The 19,206-nt window shown below is 39.2% G+C and overlaps 1 protein-coding gene across 4 annotated transcripts in view; it reads right to left on the bottom strand.

Moving 5' to 3' along the window:
* brpf1 (bromodomain and PHD finger containing, 1) overlaps window positions 1-19,206 on the bottom strand; it is a 137,517-nt gene that overhangs the window by 19,788 nt on the left and 98,523 nt on the right. For all 4 annotated transcript variants that reach the window (XM_076277436.1, XM_076277434.1, XM_076277437.1 and 1 more), the window contains 2 exons: window positions 8,950-9,228; window positions 6,416-6,563 (listed from right to left, as the gene is read on the bottom strand). In XM_076277436.1, the coding sequence (XP_076133551.1) occupies window positions 6,416-6,563; window positions 8,950-9,228 (427 nt within the window). The remainder of the gene's footprint in view (window positions 1-6,415; window positions 6,564-8,949; window positions 9,229-19,206) is intronic.

The following is a 19,206-nucleotide window of genomic DNA, read 5'->3' as shown; positions in this document are numbered from 1 at the left end:
CTCACTACCACAGTGAACAGAGAACCTTTGAGAAGACGAGAGAAGCGTAAGGAAGGACAAATATCAGTGCAGCTCAGTGTCTGGTTTCTTTCATTGGGAATTGTGGCCAAATAGTTAAGTCTTTGTTTTGTCCTTCTTTACACTTCTCTCATCTTCTCAAAGGAACTCCAGATCTCATTCATATTGACCATTGGGTCCTTGGTTACATGTCTGACCAAGGCCCTTTGTCCAGGATTACGGAGTTAGGCTGAGCAGCCAGGTTTTGGAAGACTGTTGTTCCAAACTTTTCCATTTGAGAATGATGGAGACTACCTTGCACTTGGGCACTTCCAATGCTGCAGAAATTTTCTTGTACCCCTCCCCAGATCTGTGTCTTCACACAACCCTGTCTCGCAGGTCTACGGACAATTCTCTCAACCTCGTGGCTTGGTTTTCACTCTGACATACACCATCAACTGTGAGACCTTATATAAAGAGATATGTGCCTCTCCTAATAATGTCCAGTGAATTCATTAAGGCACAGGTGGACTCGAATAAAGTTGTAGAAGCATCTCAAGGCGGAACGGTTGGCAACCCTATCAGGAAACCTTTCTAACTTCAAAACTGCCAAATCCAGTCTTCATTCAAGTTCTTGTCCTTAAAGTGACAGACACCTATTTAACCTCACATCGCCAATAAGGAGTAAGGAGTTAAATTACCTATAGTTAGACGTTTTTTGGCGAATTAATTTTCTATTTACAATAAAACATAAAATGCATAGCAGGTATATTGGGCCTACAGCTTGTATTCGCCTATCTGACAGTCAGCAGGCATGTCACAGCGCGTTGAGAAAGAAACTAGGCCACTAGGCCACTGGTAGGGGTGTGTATCTTCCCAAGATGAACAACTTTAGAACAGCCAACGTATTAGCCACGCCCAACAGGAAGTGAGGTATTTGGGATTTTGTGCGCACTAAGATATGATGAATTGTTATGCCAAAAGAGGTGCTTCCCATGGGCGAAAGCTCATAACATTTGGCACACACATCAATTGGTACAGTGAATAAACAGGGATACAACCTTGGCACTGGGTGTGGCCCAGGAACTCCATAGCACCCCCTTTTGTCATTGCTACTTGTGGTTGGCATATAGTTTCATCTACACACAACAAATTTGGTAGTATGCAACATGTCAAGACAAACAACAGATGTATACATGCCATTAGCCACGCCCACAGGGAGTGAGGTAATTGATTTTGTGCGTTGAGGACATGATCAATTTTAATGCACTTTTCTTAGACGATTGATCCAATTCATGTCAAATTTGGCATACATGATGCCAAGATGCTGCTGATTCTAAATTGCAAAGCAATTTTGATATGTTGTAATATCATGAAATGGTGAAACTATGAATTTGAATAATTGATAACTAATACTGGCTTAAATTTCACAGGTTATTAAATACTATGGCACTGATGATATTCACATGCCTATAATGAATATTTGGCATAGCACCACCAACTGGCTACACTGATGTCACATAATCAATTTGGACACACTACTCGTAGACGGTTCATCCGATTCATGTGAAATGTGGTATACATGACGTGAAGATATTGCTGTTATTTTGCTAAGATATTTTGGTAACACTTTATTTGACAGTATCGACATAAGAGTGACATGACAGTGTCATGAATACATGACACTGTCATGACACATGAACCCTAACCTCTAACCCTAATCCTAACCTGTTATGACAAAAAACGAATGTCACTTAAAGGTGCTGTAAGCGATGGCACACGTTTTTTAGGCTAAAACATTTTATGTCACTTACTGCAAACATCACCTAACCAACCGCTAGCTGTCTGTGTCCTGAATACACTGTAAAAAATACGATCTCTGTGGACATCCCAGGCTCCAAAAACAGCAACAAACACAACCTGGGCAAACCTAGCCCATGAAAACATAACAAACTGTTCCAGCAAATCACAGACGAGATGCGCGTTTAGGAGAGTTTCAATTGCACGGGAGCAGCGAGGGAAGGAGGGGAAGGAAGTAGCGAGCTAGCTCTCTGTTTTGTTTGAAAGTCAACAGAAGTGACGTTACCCAGCATCACTTATAGCACCTTTAACAGAAGCGTTATGTCATGAATGTTTATGACTGGTTTATGACACGTTCATGACAGCGTCATGTCACTCTTATGTTGATACTGTCAAGTACAGTGTAACCGATATTTTTGATATGTTGTAATATGCTGAAATGGCGATAAGATTAATTTAAATATGTTGCCTCTGTTGGATTTTGCCTTTTTTGAGATGGTTCATGTGGTTGAAATTTGGTAGTTGTGTGTAACTCCTCAAGACAACTTTCATACTAAAATGTATTAGCCACGCCCAACAGGAAGTGAGGTAATTGGGATTTTGTGACATATAATCAATTTTGAAGCACTTCTCCTAGGCAGTTTATCCAGTTCATGTGAAAGTTGACATGATGTCAAGATGATGTTGATTTAAAGGTGCGAAGAATTGTTTTGATGTTGTAATGTGCTGAAATATGCGATATGATGAATTTACATACCTCGCCATGTAAACAGTAAGTGTGTGATCAATTTGCCATACGTTGTTTGACATGACTCAAACCACAGGTTGTTATTTATTATGGTAATGATGATATTCACATGCCCACAATGCATATTTGGCATAGCGCCACCATTTAGCAACAGATAGAATGGCTATTACACTGGTGGAACATGGTCCATTTTGACTCAATTCTCCTAGGTGGTTCATCAGAATCATGTCAAAAATATAGCCGCAAGCGGCGATAGTGGGCCTGAGCACCTGCCGTCCGCAAGCCTGTGCTATTTGTGTTTGGCAGTTTTATACATTGGAAGCACTCACTTTCTGTTGGGTGTGACATTTTACACCAGGGCTATTCAACTTCATTACCAAGTGGTCTTTGCGGGCCACCCAAAATACGGTGTTGCAAAAATGACTCCTACTGTGGCTATAAGAGACATGCATTCATGAGTATCCAGCTACATTTAATGAGTTCAGTAAAATATATTCAAACACTGGATGTGGTTGACATTCCTTTATTTTGAAAACGGACGTTAAGGCTTGTTTTAAGGACATGTTTGTGCACAAAGTGGTGTATCGATACTAGAAAGGTATCACGATGCCTTCACGCAAAAAAAAGATACAATTTCCAACGTTTTTAGAATCAATACTTTATTAAAATAATAATGTACTGTGTGGACTGCTCCCACTCTCCATGCTCCTTGCAAGCATCTAGGCAAGTGGGCGTGTCAAGCAGGCAGCTCTGAGTGAGTGAGTGCGCAGCCAACGTCAACATAGTTCTTTCCGACAGTCCTCGACTTGTGGATAAAACAAAAGGTGAAGTGAAATGGAACTATTTCGGATACATCGTGGATAGTGAAGGCAAGCTATTAGGTACACAGAGGCCCGTTTGTAAAATATGTTTCAAAGTCATTTAAAAGCAGTAGGCCTATAGGCTACGCATAGAACTTGGCTAAGCAACTCGCAGACATATCCCAACATTTTTAAAGAACGACAGGTTAACGAATAGGCTATAGAAAACACCACTACATGATTAGTGCCAAGTTCATCTCTTCAGTTTTAGTCTAGCCTAACTGAAACGAGTTTTCTGGGATAAAGTGAACCTTCCTTCATCAGTGAATTTTGACGAGACATAACGACTGATCAGTGTGCTAACATGATGAAAATGCAATGTTCACGCTAGTATAACATTACCATAACTTGCAAACGACCTGTTTAATATTCGGTCAGTACTACTGGTAATGTTTGTAATGGCATGTACACTGCAATTTGTTCAATAATTACTACCCAGATGTAGGATAGGCTACCCGAAATGCGCTAATTAAAGCCCACAGCATAATACCACTAAAGCGTGTTGAGTCCTAATAATAATAGCGGCTTATTGTTACGTGGTAGCAAATAATGTTATCAATAGACATAATGTACACAGATATATTGCAACAGGTAATGGTGTAGGCCTATCTGACGAAGACCTGGTTGGAACGCCGTACTTGTACACTGGGAGCGAAAAAGACTATCTTCACCTTTTCCCCCTTGCAACTGTCAAAGAAATCCCATAAACACGGGAAGGCCTAGGATAGCCTACTGTACATCAGATGGTCTAAAGATTAGGCCCCTCTGCATAGCATTCAGTGATTTGCATGCAGTAATTTCAACTAGAGATGCACCGATTGCAATTTTTTGGGCTGATTCCGATTTCTCATAGAGTTTGACCTGCCGATACCGATTTTAGCCGATTCCGATTTCATTTCTTTTAACCACTTTACAGCACACACAAATAGTTATTTTCTATCTTTTCTTTAATAGAACATGTTAGTATAGAAATGTAAACAACTTATCAATAATGGAATGGCTGTTTAAAAAAAAAAGAAGTGAGACTTCTGCTGCAGTATCAAACTATAATGCTTCCCAGTGTGGGACATTCATTTCACACACTACTAATATAGGCCCTAAATGCACTGTTATGGAACACCCATTTTTTTTTCTCACATCTTATCCAACTAAAAATACAAAAACAATTTTCATGATACATTTTAACATGCTACCATGGAACATATTTTCATATGCATTGATGCATTTATGGGAGGGTGAGGGAAAAGTGGGAGTAGGCTATCAGGCAAACACAGGGGAGAAGTGCTAATAGCGATTGATTAGGTGCTCCACCATATATGAAAACAGTGCACGTCTGTTTTGCATTGAAAAAACTTAAATCCGAATTCCGGTTAAATGCATCAATTCTAAACTTTCAGAGACAGCTGATTCAGTATTCAGACCATCAGTTTTCTTCATTGTAGGCTATGTTAAAAGCAACTTTTGTTTGCCTTTCTAATAGGCTATCGTATCTTCACTTTCACAACATCCACTTCCCAATCTGCTAGACTATGGTATTAAGGCATAGCCCCTAGCCTACATGCAGTAATTATTTTAAGTGGAGTAGAACTATTAGGGCTACTGTATGTCGCTCCTTGTTGACATCTCCTCATGTAGCCTATGATCGCTAAATTTTGATTCTTTTTAACAATCGGTTATCTCCGTTCAGTTGCGCTTGTGGTTCAGCTGTGGGCACGCAATTAGCGGCAGGGACGGGTGGCGTTGAGCCATGTTTACGTAGCCTAATGAAGTGACAGCTTAGTAAATTCCACGCACAGCGTTCGCTGCATAGAACAACAGTAGCTTATTAGCGCTTTCTTTGTACATCCAGCCCTGAGTGTTGGCCTGGTTGCTAGCTTCTTCAAACTTTGCAAACTCAGCTGGGTGTTGTTACAAGTGCGGCGCGCGAGTGCATTTGACCGGCATAAAAATCGGTATGTCTCAGACTCTCATGGCCGATCACATGAAAATCGTCCAATTCCGTTCACCAGCCGATCAATTGGTGCATCTCTAATTTCAACACTGACCTTGATCTAGCCTACTTTGGCTATTTAAAGGTACTTTATTGCCAAAACGCAACACAATGTAAATGAACTATAACAAATAATAAAGGACTTAATCACACACAAATGACTATTTTACTGACTATAAAAAATTATAATTATGTTGGAAGTTTAGAACCCAGAATTGACCAAATTCAACACAAATGACTCAATACACTTGGAGGAGGTCTGCGTCCTTTTCCCCCCAGATATTTTAGGATTTCGCCGTGGTATCGTTTCAGTATCGAGCATCGAGATATTTATGGCAGGTATCGTATCGAAGTCATAATTTTGGTATCGTGACAACACTAGTTTGTGCATGCCCATAGCCAGCCACTCTGAAACAGTCAAAGGCTATTCAAAACGAGACAGAACCCATCGTCAAAATTTGCATGCAGTAATTTCAACACTGACCTTGATCTAGCCTACTTTGGCTATTTAAAGGTACTTTATTGCCAAAACACAACACAATGTAAATTAACTATAACAAACAATAAAGGACTTAATCACACACAAATGACTATTTTACTGACCACTAATTTCAGTGTCCACCACTCTAGTTCATCCAAAACAAACTAGAAAAGGGACTCAAAGTGCTAAATACCTGAATTATCCTTTAAATGTGCTATGCTAAATAAAACTGACTGACTGACTGACTAACACGTTATCCCTTACATAACAATTATAGTAATGAAGTAAATACATACATACATTAAATGTACATATTTTAGCAAATCAATACAATATTCTAACTGACAAAACAATAGTTTTATGCAACAACTAATTCAAGTACTCAAATTGGCTCTTACAGTGCTGCGAGACACTAGCACCCATGGGCTTCAACCTCCCTGCTAGCATGTCCACCTCTCAGTCTGAGGTGCTGCTCATGTTACACTCTTGCTTACCTTGATAATTAAATGTTTGCATATATGAGCAAGTGTATTGAATACCTGGTCCTGTCAGACGCTGCACTGCTGCTGCTACTGCTGGTGGACTCAGAGTCTGAACTGGAACGTGGAAGACTGCGTTCATTGCGGTATACCCGGAAACTCTCTGTAACAGGCTGACTGCCACCATCAAAGCCATTGCTAGGCAAACCTGTGGACATAAACAGGAGAGTCAATCATTTTTCAATTTGTTAGTTAATGGCATATTTCAACCTAAAAGAGAATGTTTGGTTAGGAGCCAATGGGAACTCAGAATTTTACATGAGAAGAGTTGCTTTCAAGATACTCAGTCGATGCAAGATTTGTTTCACTAGAAGAGTATTGTGCACTACCAATCTAGCCAACCAAATGATGTGTAAAGTGAAAGTGAAGTTGCTAATACTGAAGAAAAGAAGAATCTGATTGGACTTGTTATTTGTAGCTTCTCTAGATAAACATCAAGTACCACTAATTATATAAACACTAATATAGATGCCAAATATACAATTTGTGGGCATATGAATATCATTACCATCAGAGTTGCAAAAGTTGAGCTTCAGTAAGTAAAAGTCCTACCATGTATTAGTTCTACCTGTGCACTTCACACAAATATTTAGACTTTCACTTTCTGAAGCAGGACTTCCACACCTGATTAGCATAATTTTCAATAACCTCTTCCTGTTTTTCTAAACAGCCATTTCAGCGCATTACAACATTTAACAAAAGATCACAATTTAAAATTGGAAACATCTTCTTATCATATCTTCAAACTTTGACATGAATCGGATGAATCACCCAGGAAAAGTGCGCCAAAATTGATCATGTGTCACGACTAGGGCTAGGTGATATACAGAATATACTAGATATATCGCAGTTGGCTGTACGTGAGATACATCAAAGTGTTATATTGCAAATATTGAGTATTTCACTGTCGGCAATACTTGCTTTGGCGTTTCGTGTCCTTATCTCTCTCCATTTGCACTCAGTAAAAACGTGAACTACGCACATAACACTCACCAACCAATCCTGAACAGTCTATTCAGAAGAGGGTGTGACGTCTAGGTGTAGACGAGAAGAAGTAAACATTTAGTTCAACAGCGGCGGTTGCATTACTGTCTTTAGGCTAGGCAGAGGCATAGGCTAGTGTTGTTCAACAATTAGCTAGGTTGATGGAAGATGGAAGCAGTTCCGATTTGGTTCCAAAATGAAATAGCAAGGGATTTTGAAATTAAACTTACAAAGATATCTGTGCATTAAGGCAGAAGGGCTACTTTCTATGTACACGTCTGACTGTTTCAAAAAGTCAGCGCAAATTCGCACATCTCACTCCCCACACATGCTTTTCTCATATTAAATGTGCGTCTATGCTTCCTCCAGTTTGATTTTTAAATTAAACGTACGAGATCTGCGCATTGAAGCAGATTAGGCTACTGTCTATGAGAGCATCTGACTCAAACCCTTCTCTTATTGATGAACCAATAACCAAATGACTAATTAAGGAACACACCACACAGTACCTTGCCCTCAATCCAATGTAAGCAATCATCATTCATATGGAGACATATCAGTGACAGACTGAATCAACCTAAATTTATTTGGAAAGTTAACTAAACCCATAAAGCCATGCGAAAAGAGAAATGAGTTAACAGTTTATCAAATATTCAGGGTCATAGCCTAGCTACTTGAGTTTACTGCTAAAATTATGTCTAACATGATTGTCACATAAACAAATAAAGTCTATCAAAATAAAGGTCCAATATTATTTTTTATCTATTTTTTAACCACAAGCTCTGCGACCTACCCAGAACGGTTCCATGACCCACTTTTGGGTCCCAACCCACCAGTTAGGAAACACTGGCCTAACCTACTGCGTTGTACTGGTATGATTTAAAACATCACAGGGTGAAAGTGAGAATTCATGAATTCTTTTAGAGTAAATTTCAAAATATGGAGATATATTGTATATCGTGACATAGACTAAAAATACTGTGATATTTTTTAGCCATATCGCCCAGCTCTAGTAACAACACACAAAATCCCAAATAATGCACTTCCTGTTGGGCATAGCTAACACAGTGTACACACAAAACTTGTTTGTCTTGGGGAGTTACACAAGTAACCTGCATTGTGTTTAACCACGCTGCTCAGCCATGCACTCGCCTGGACTTGAATCTGCAAACAGCAGCACCTCAGATTGGGAGTCAAGCATGCTAGCAATCAAGCTAAAAGCCCGGGCTGCTAGCTCTCTCACTAGCACAACTCTTAAGGTGTCAGGAGGGAGGTTTACCAACGTATGTATTGTACAGCTACGGACCAGCTGGTTACCATTACACTCACACCTCCCAAACCTTTTTCCCTGATTAGTGACTATGTGTGTGCCAAATTTGATGAGTTTTCATAGTTAAGTGTATTTTGTTTGGCTGTTGAGTTTGAATATCAACAATCTTTCTCCAGTAACACTAACTCCCCCTTTAATGCATTGATGAACACTACTTCTAATATCAGTATTGTAAAGGGTTGACATTTACAGGAAATCAATAGATGGTCAATATACATACCAGGAAGAGGGTCATCATTATCACTCTCACTCTCAGAGCTTGAACTTGTACGAGGACTGCGCATTTTCTTCTTCGGACGTAGAGGGTTTAGCAAAGGTAGTTGTGGTGGCCCAACTGAACTGGAGCTTACACCTGAAGACCCTATATGCAGTGCATCACGATTCTTTGGTGGTCGTCCAGGCCGTTTGGCTGGCCCACCAACTCTAGGGTTCTTCTTGGAGAAAAGGACAGAGGTCCGGCGGCCGACTTCTGGAGCTAACACTGAGGAGGTACTCAAATCTAAAAAGGAAGACAAACAAATGTAGAGAATAAATAGGAAAAAAACAGCAGCAACAACACGACAAGAATAAAACAGAAATTGATATCCAATTTCCAGGAGAGCGATGAAGGACATGGTTTGCATGGTTTGTGACATTTGTTGTGGCTATTGTATTAGCTTGTAGACTATATAGGAAACAATATAAAACATCAATAAATGGGGTCATTTATGATATACTTAAGCAATAAGCCCCGAGAGGCCGTAGGTTACACTGATTCTACAACAGCTAAGGGGCATTGTTAGGCATGACGCGCTAGTGGAGTGCCTGAAACCCCCCTTAGCTGTTGTAGAATCAGTGTAACCCACAAACTCGAGTGGCTTATTGCTTTTCTAAAACTGTTACTATAAATACCTGGCAAAGTTTCATAAAGTAAAGGCACAGCAACTAGAATTATAATTAGTTATTTACAACGGAGTATTAGGGCCACACATGAAGAAAAAAATATTTTTGCCATGGCGAGATTAAACTCGACATGTTGACTTTAAAGACGCCATGTCGACATTAAACTCGACATTTCGAGAATAAAGTTGAAATATAATATCTACTTTAATCTCGACGTGTCGACTTTAAAGTCGACTTGCTAACATTAAACTCGCAATACAGTTTAAACATAGCATACACAGTTTAAGCTAGCCTACACTAACACACAATATGTTACATGAATAATGGGCTTAATAGGTGTTATTACAGATAGATTGCAGATATTCAGATGCGTCTTGTCTGTTACTCATTGCCGTCATCGTGAAGTGCTGTATCTCGTGGTTGGAAATACCATGCACTATGCCGTTAGGCTATATAGCTAGAATAATACATGTATCCAATTATATGTTTCTATACAAAATGCTATTTCACTCTGTTTTACGTGGGTAAGGCCACCGCACATTCAAATAACTGCACTTCATGAACCAGGCCGTCACTCTCCATAGGTTAACTAATTTCTCTAAAACTGCTTTTCCATCTCACCTGCAATAAACATAGGAGGCTATAAACACAGGTATAGCCTAAGCATATATACTATTTTGATCCCGTGAGGGAAAATGTGTGCATGTATACTTTATTTATGCACTATGTGTGCATATGTGCGCATGTAGGCTACTAGTACATGGGGTGGTCGGGAGGAGGACAGCTTCATTCGTCCCTAGACATTCAGCAATAGGCTGTTTTGCATCCATTACAAACAAGCAATGTGAAATTCTAGGATTGGGGAGAGCGCCTAGTATGCCTAGTCTAGGTGCATAAGCATGAAGTTGAACCTTTAGATGAAAAACACTCTTTAATAATAGGCCTACAATAAATAAATAAACCGCTAATAACGTTTAGGCTACTTTTGACCATCGCATTTATCGCCTGTAACTCCGTGATAAGGACCTACAGGAAAGTATTTGGCTGAGCAAAGGAGGTTAATGTTTTATGTTTTGTTCACATGATATAGGCCTATGTCTAATCATTGTTGCAGTCAAAGAAAACTGGAATGTTTAATTCGTCCTCCCTTTCAATCGTCCCGAGCGGTCGTTCACTAACTAACTTTATTCTCAAAATGTTGAGTTTAATGTCGACACGTCGAGATTAAAGTCGACATGATATTTCAACTTTATTCTCGAAATGTCGAGTTTAATGTCGACATGGCGACTTTAAAGTCGATACATTGAGATTAAAGTCGACATTACATTTCAACTTTATTCTCGAAATGTCGAGTTTAATGTCGACATGGCGAGTTTAATCTCGTCATGGCAAAAATATTTCTTCCTTCATGTGTGGCCCTAATAGTCCGTCGTAGTTATTCCTAGATAAGCATTCTTCCGCCAAGAAATATATTTCCTCTATCTGAATGGTTGCCAAGCAACGTTGAGACGCAGCTATTTGAACTTTTGTATCAAGTTATGGTAGCGCAGTAATATAGAACGAAATGCGGTCAAGGTGTATGTTTATGCTGCATTTTACAACTGAATCGAACGTGATTCAGCCAATCACAGTCAAGGAATGAAACTATCAGTTTTAGAATGTATGGTAGGTCAAGCGACTGAATGAAGAAATTAATCTTAGATAATCACTGTGCAGAAGTTAAAGAACATCCTACAGCACATAAGCTTATTGTTATTATATTGGGCTCTGTACAAGACCAAATCTTGGCTTTATATTTGTATGTGTATTTCATTTGCTCAACTACTGTGGATCAGGGCTATGCAACAGTCTGCATGTCTTGAAAGCAATTCTATATTTTGCATTACATTACATTACTGTTTAGCAAATTGAGTACATTTGCCTACAGACCCAATAGGTTTGTGGAAGATGCAGTCAACATGGCTGGGCAGACATACCCCGCAAGGCTGCATTCTGTCCCCTGCTCTTCTCCCTGTGCACCTTCAGTCACAAATTTGTCAAGCTCACATAGTTTGCGGATGACACCACCCTCATTTGACTCATCTCTGGACCTATAGTGCCCTCTATAGAGGTCAAATGATGTCAATTTCCTAGTGCATCCTCACAATCAGGTACCAAGTCCTTCTACCAAGTTTGGATTTTGTACATCAAAGCGTTTCTGAGATACAAGCTCACTTCCTGTATTGCAGCGCCCCCTATAATGGCCAAATGATGCCAATTTCCTAGTGTGTCCTTACAATCAGGTACCAAGTCCCTATACCAAGATTGGACTTCATACATCAAAGCGTTGCTGAGATACGAGCCCACTTCCTGTATTGCAGCGCCCCCTATAGAGGCAAATGATGCCAATTTCCTAGTGTGCAATGTTCCCTCTAAGCTGTGCGCGTGCAGCCGCGTCGAAGTGGCCGCGCAAAAGATTTTTCAGACCGCGCACATTTTTCAGACCGCACAAAAGATTTTTTTTCAGGGGTTAAAAATCTGAGCATCAACGGGGTTGTGGCTAGATGGGATACAGCTAACAACGGAAGTCACGTAACAGATAATGAAATCTCCATAGAAATAAACAGTATCAGGACAGGAAGTAACCTAACCCTAATCCTAACCCTAACCCTTAGCTGTATCCCTTCTAGACACCACCCATCAACGGCGATGTAGGCTAGGTAATAAACATTTAAAATACTGACATGTCTGACAACCAAGCCAGATGTAGCCTAACTTAGAATGTTTACATACAAAGTATCCTTTAGGCTACTCTAGGCGGGCCCTGCTCTAGTTATGTAGTAGCCTAGGCTACCATGGCGAAAAGAAAGGCAGAGCAGATGCCCCAGATAAGGTCTACCTAATGTTTAAACACGAGTGGCTAGATGAAATACTCCAATCTGACACAAAAGATGGTCCAGGTAGGAAAAATCTTTCACAATTGAAAAAATATAATGTCCGCAACTAGGGCTGGGCGATAAAACGATAGCGATATGTATCGCAATAGACATGTAATCAATATCAATAAAGAATACGTTCGATAGAACATTCGATAATTAAAAGCAACACACACCTCCTTACGTTGTCCATAAATAAATAGGCTAAATATATCTTGCATTGTAGCTATGTGCTACTCTACCAGAGTAGGCGATAGGCCTACCTCAACACAGACTGCTCTGTGCACACTCTCTCTCCCTCTCCCTCCCAACAGGCGCATCCCTCCTCAGCATGCACGTAATCCAAACATTCACAATCGTGCAAGACGACTGGCTAAATTGCTATTAAATTCGTTTAGCGTCATTAGCAAGTTGCACGAATTTGTTCAAAACTGTTGCATTCAAATTGACTCCTAAGTTTAATCATCTCAATCCCAATGCAAATGGAAAAGTACTTTCCAAGACTCAAACGGGCCTGTCCCAAGAAGAAAAGGTATTCATTTAAAACTTAAACACACGTGGGGAAACTGAACAGTCTAACCAGTAGACTATGATAAACTAGCAAATTAAGCTACTTTATTTACAATATTTTCAGGCTTCAACCACTGCTGCTTTTCATTCAGACTTATGTGCACATTTATCTATTTGAGTGTTTTTCATGATTGTTTTGCTATTTCTTTTCCCTGTTTGCTTTGATTGATAACTGAGGTGATTAAAATCAGAGGAAGGTTAAGTTTAAAATAAAAGTGTTTAAATTTAACTTTTTCCCTCTTCTGGTCCTGAAATAGATTTTTTTTTTAAATCAATAATTATCGATATCGACTGATATGAAATACTTATATCGTGATACAGTTTTCAGCCATATCGCCCAGCCCAACACTGCTTTTGACTCCCATATATTTAATGCACAACAGGCAACGTTTCGACCCAGCTGGGTCTTCTTCCTTTTTAGGAAAAAACTTTCAGACATATTTACGAAAGGAGTGGTGTGATCTGCAAATTCTGCTCGGAGGCAAAAGCGAAAGGAGAGTTCGCTCGTGGGATAACTAAAGCGTTATCTGACACACAGAAAGTCCATGTAGACGCATTGAAAACATTAAGACTTAGACATGAACTCTATCGATCAAATTCTCCCAGAAACTAATAAATCCCGAGAGAGACGAATTCAGAGAGCATGATCCGACCCTGAACAAATACATGTTTACATGTTTACTTCAGATGGTGATTAAAGGCTGTACCAGCGATTACGACTGAACGTCACATCTGTTGATGTTCAAACAAAACAGAGAGCTAGCTCGCTACTCTCCCCTCCCTCCTGTGTAATTGAAACTCTCCTAAACGCGCATCTTGTTGGTTATTGGTTGGAACACTTTATTTTGCCTTTGAGTGGTTGCCAACACTTGTTGGTAGCAATTGTTTTTGTGTACAGATCTCGGAGCCTAGGCTGACTACAGAGACACGTTTTTGGACGGCCTGCTTATGGCAGACAGCTAGCGGATCGTTAGGAAAGATTAGATTAATTTGATAATTTATGTTTGGGCCTTTTTTGTGCCTGAAATCGCTGATACAACCTTTAATGTTGGGCAGACTTAAAGGAGTGGCTGCTTTACTGAAGCGTCAGGTACCGCACCTGACCAGATGAGCCACATAGCCAGATAGGCCCATCTCCCTCAATGAAATATATATATTAGGGGTGTAACGGTTCATGTATTCGTATTGAACCGAAACGGTACGGGCGTCACGGTTCGGTGCATGAATTTACACGGAGAATACACGGTATAAAAATACATAAAAGTCGTGTGCGGATTAATTAATGTCATGCGCAATTACTGTTAAGTAGCGAGAGTTACGGGAGTTCTTTAGCTACACCTAATGGTAATCTGTAGCCTCGCCTTAGCTCTGAAGCTCTGATTGGCGCCTATGTTTTTTTTGTCAGGTCGTCGGTCAAGTCCGTCAGTCATTAGCAGCACTAAGGTTAGACCCACAAGAGTTAGAGGATCCGCTGGTCTCTTTAAGATCGCAAGTTTGAGAACTTCAGTTACAGTAACGTTAGTACAGGCGAAAGAGTGGTGGATAAGATGAAACTGTGTGTCGGCGTTGTTCAGCAGTTGTTGGGTATGTGAGTGGAAAAAATGCTACACATATTCGAAGCCATCACCCAGATGATGTAGGGCAGGCTACCAATCACTGAAACGAGGGGGAAAAAACTTCCCCTGTGCTTCAGCAGCCTTTGGATACACAAATAGGGCCAAAACCTATGGCTTAAATTAAATTATTTCGTAATGACAGAAAGCTATGTAAATCGTGTGGTAATTACCTTTATGTTGGGGTAACTTGTAACTTCTCACATGAGGAGCTGGTAGTGTTAAGTGCATAGACAGTAAAATAAAGTGACAACGCTAACCAGGCTAATAAACAAACCATACTACGTTGAGTTAACGTCAAAGGGCAAAGTCACGTGACTTCTAGTTGTAGTCTGTTTATGAAATGAAAGGAGCAATTTCGTTTTTTAAAAAAAAGGCAAAATAGTGTGATATTTTCAGTTAGTAGGCTAGATTATTACTTTACACACAATGAAAAATATTGAGGCAAATTGTAGACCCTTCCATATACAACTAAACACAGATGTTGAAGGTCTTGCTTAAGTGGATTTTTAAAAATAATTTTTCTATGTAATTTGCACTTTCAGAAATAAGAGATGTTGTAGGCCTATTTTCAGTTTTATAGCTGATTGTCTTATTTTGTTTACAAGTTACAGATGTAGTCTGGGTACTTATTGTACTGTTTAGCCTACATCTTACACACTTCAGGCTGTTGCAGATAGCTCAGGGAAGAGACTGTATGACACTAGGTGGTACAGCCTGAGACATGTAAAAAAAAAAAAAATGCTTTCTGCATTTTTGTTTTGCTTTTCCCTCCATTGTACCGAACCGTGATGTCCGAACCGAGGTATGAATCGAACCGTGACTTCTGTGTACCGTTACACCCCTAATATATATATATATATATATATATATATATATATATATATATATATATATATATATATATATATATATATATATATATATATATATATATATATATATATAAACAAACCTTATTGAAGTTCAACCAAAGATCCTTTAAGTTCAACTAAACTGACTGGTAAAACACCATCATTAAAATGTTAAAAAGTCCAACCATTATAAAATATATTGAATAAATATCAACCTTTTTAGACATATTTTTGCATTTGTGATCATCTCTTTGAATTCCCTATGGCTAACATAGGCTCGTGGTCATTTTCGGCAGGTCGCGTGGTTTGCGAATGCTCACAGTGCTGAAATGTTCGCTCAGAAAACAAAATATTTGCTCAGTGCTGAAAAAAATTAGAGGGAACATTGCTAGTGTGTCCTCACAATCAGGTACCAAGTCCCTATACCAAGTTTGGACTTCATACATCAAAGCGTTGCTGAGATATGAGCTCACTTCCTGTATTGTAGCGCCTCCTATAGAGGCCAAATGATGCCAATTTCCTAGTGCGTCATCACAATCAGGTAACAAGTTCCCTTACCAAGTTTAGACTTCATACATCATAGCTTTGCTGAGATATGAGCTCACTTCCTGTTTGGCAGCTTTGCCACCAAATTTGATTGACTGTATTGAGTGCCTATAGGTATTTTTTGTGAGGCTTGGTGAAGATCATCTGTGCCAAGTTTTGTGAAAAGTGGAGAAAATGTGCAACCTCTGAAAATTTAGTTTAGCTTTCGATAACATCCAATATCTCCATTATGGTGGAAATTGACGTTATAGGGTGCATTGAACTCGACATCATCCAAGGATTCCATATATACTTCAATGTTCAAAATATGGTATACGGTTCAAACGTTAAAGTGGACTTCCAGCGAAAATTGACCCCAGGGTGTTTTTCTGCATTAAATCACATCAAATAAGCCGTGGAGACAGTATTTTTCGTTGATCAAACACTACAGAGCTTGGCCCGGTATATAGCCCCAAATCTCAAAAAGTGGATTAGCTAACTAATGGAAAAGCACTGGATTAGCAGTGAGCCATACGCTTTCCAAATAGCATTTTTTAACCAGTAATTTTGTTTTATCAGTATCAGTAGCTTGCTCAGGTTCCCTACACATAAAATGAAGCACCAACAACATAGTTAGCGAACTTGGAGTTTATTACAGAAGTCTGTTAAGAACACTTACACAACTGTCCCCCTACCAGCTCCTCTCAACGGAAAGTCCTTATAGGTCAATTATCGAATGCAATGCAATATGAGGAGTGAAATTATAAGTTCATAAACAATAAACAAAAAAGTATTTACCATCTGTTATTAACTAATATTTGCCCAAACTGCCACAAACTTTGTTTCTCATACGTTGACTAATCTGTGGTAAGTCGCCACGAAATCAAAACCGGCCTATTTAAATTAAAGATAAGATAAATCCTTTCATTCAGCTGTGCTTTTTACGCACACAACCATTCCTTGCATGGCCTGCTCTCTCTCGTAACGAGCCCGCTGCCCCTCCCCCCGCATGTGCATTTAACAAAATTGTTGAAGGATTGTTGTTGCCAAAAGCATTGCATAGAACACGGGGGGCTAAATTACTATTAAATCCGCTTAGCATCGTGACCATGCTGCGCAAATTTGTTAAAAACTGCTGCATTAAAGTTAACTCTGCTAAGGTCTTATCACAACATAGTTTAGTCTCCTCAATGTACTAAGTTAAGTTATGCAATCAAGCAGTATCTCGAAGCTAACGTTAGAATACTGTTTGGATGTTAAGTTTAACATGCTTACTTACAGCTGCTTGTCAATTTCGTTACTCATGCAGGGCTCATTTTATTGACTCTGACACTGAATGTTTGCAAAATCCCGATGTAAATGGAAAAGTGTTTTCCAAGACTCAAAAGTGCTTGTCCCAAGGAGAAGTAGGCTACAAACCGTTATTTGAACTAACTATGTTATGAATTGCATCCACACATCAGCAGCCTTTTAAAGGAATTATCCGGAGTAAAATGCACTTTAGATCAATTTACGGATGATTGGGAGTACATACGTTGAGTTGACATCCAAATCATGTCATTCGGATGTGTTTTAAGAAAGTTCGATGTTACCGTTTTTAGTCAAAACTTGTTAGCGTGGAAGTGAGAAGGGCATATTATTTCGCCGCTACAAAACGCTATTTTTATACCTCTTCTACAGTTCCAAACAACATTACACTTACGTGGTAGTGAGTAGAGGGTCCCTAAAGCCAAACCGAAGTATCCCGAGGTCTTTATGTGGTTGGATAGAGAGTCCAGAATGAATTTCATCAAGCCAGTACCTTTCCGGAAATGTTGTCATCTTTGCTGCCATCTTTAGGGGAAAGTTCACAATTTCTTCGCCAGTTTAAAAAAAAAAAAAAAAAAAAAACATAGTCCAGTCCATACAACTTCATTTGAATTTCAAAAGAAATACTGGACTATGTTTTTTTTTTTTTTTTTAAACGGCGACGAAATTGTGAATTTCCAGAGCACACTTGGCAATTGACTCCTACGGACTTTCCCCTAAAGATGGCAGCAAAGATGACAACATTTCCGGAAAGGTACTGGCTTGATGAATTTCATTCTGGACTCTCTATCCGACCACATAAAGACCTCGGGATACTTCGGTTTGGCTTTAGGGACGCTTTCTTAAAACACATCCGAATGACATGATTTGGATGTCAACTCAACGTATGTACTCCCAATCATCCGTAAATTGATTTAAAGTGCATTTTACTCCGGATAATTCCTTTAACTGTGTTTTAGTGCAAGGGTTCCCTGACGAACGTCTTAAAGTGACAGGCACTCAATTAGACATTATACACTACTGAACTTTATTGAATGCCCCCTCTGACTAAGAATGCATTTCTTTGCACTTGTATAGTCTTTTATTTTAGAATTTTAAGAGCAATAAACATTGCAATGTTAAGGAATTCATGTTTTTTCATTTAGATATGTAAATCAACATGTATAAATTGCTATTAGTCATAATGGGGAGATAATCGATAATCGAATCGGACTGAAAAAATGAATCGTTAGATTAATCGATGCATCGAAAAAATAATCGCTAGATAAATCGTTTAAAAAATAATCGTTTATCCCAGCCCTAATTTAAACACTTTTATTTTAAACTTAACCTTCCTCTGATTTTAATCACCTCAGTTATCAATCAAAGCAAACAGGGAAAAGAAATAGCAACACAATCATGAAAAACACTCAAATAAATAAATGTGAACATAAGTCTGAATGAAAATCAGCACTGGTTGAAGCCTGGAAATATTGTTAACAAAGTAGCTTAATTTGCTAGTTTATCATAGTCTTCTGGTTAGACTGTTCAGTTTCCCCATGTGTGTTTAAGTTTCAAATGAATACTTTTTCTCCTTGGGACAGGCCCGTTTGAGTCTTGGAAAAGACTTTCATTTGCATCGGGATTGAGATGATTAGAACTTAGCAGTGAATTTGAATGCAACAGTTTTGAACAAATTCGTGCAGCGTGCTAATGATGCTAACCGGATTTGCAATTTAGCCAGTCGTTTTGCACGATTGTGAATGTTTGGATTACATGTGCATGCTGAGGAGGGATGCGCCTGTTGAGAGGGAGAGAGAGAGTGCACGGG

The sequence above is a fragment of the Alosa pseudoharengus genome, unplaced genomic scaffold (assembly GCF_046254945.1).
Source record: "Alosa pseudoharengus isolate Yale_2024_CS ecotype anadromous, Long Island Sound unplaced genomic scaffold, YU_APseudo_1.1 YU_APseudo_1.1_scf_9, whole genome shotgun sequence".
NCBI lineage: Eukaryota > Metazoa > Chordata > Actinopteri > Clupeiformes > Clupeidae > Alosa > Alosa pseudoharengus.
The sequence above is the reverse complement of the archived record's forward strand: the minus strand, read 5'-3'. Positions and strand labels throughout refer to the sequence as shown.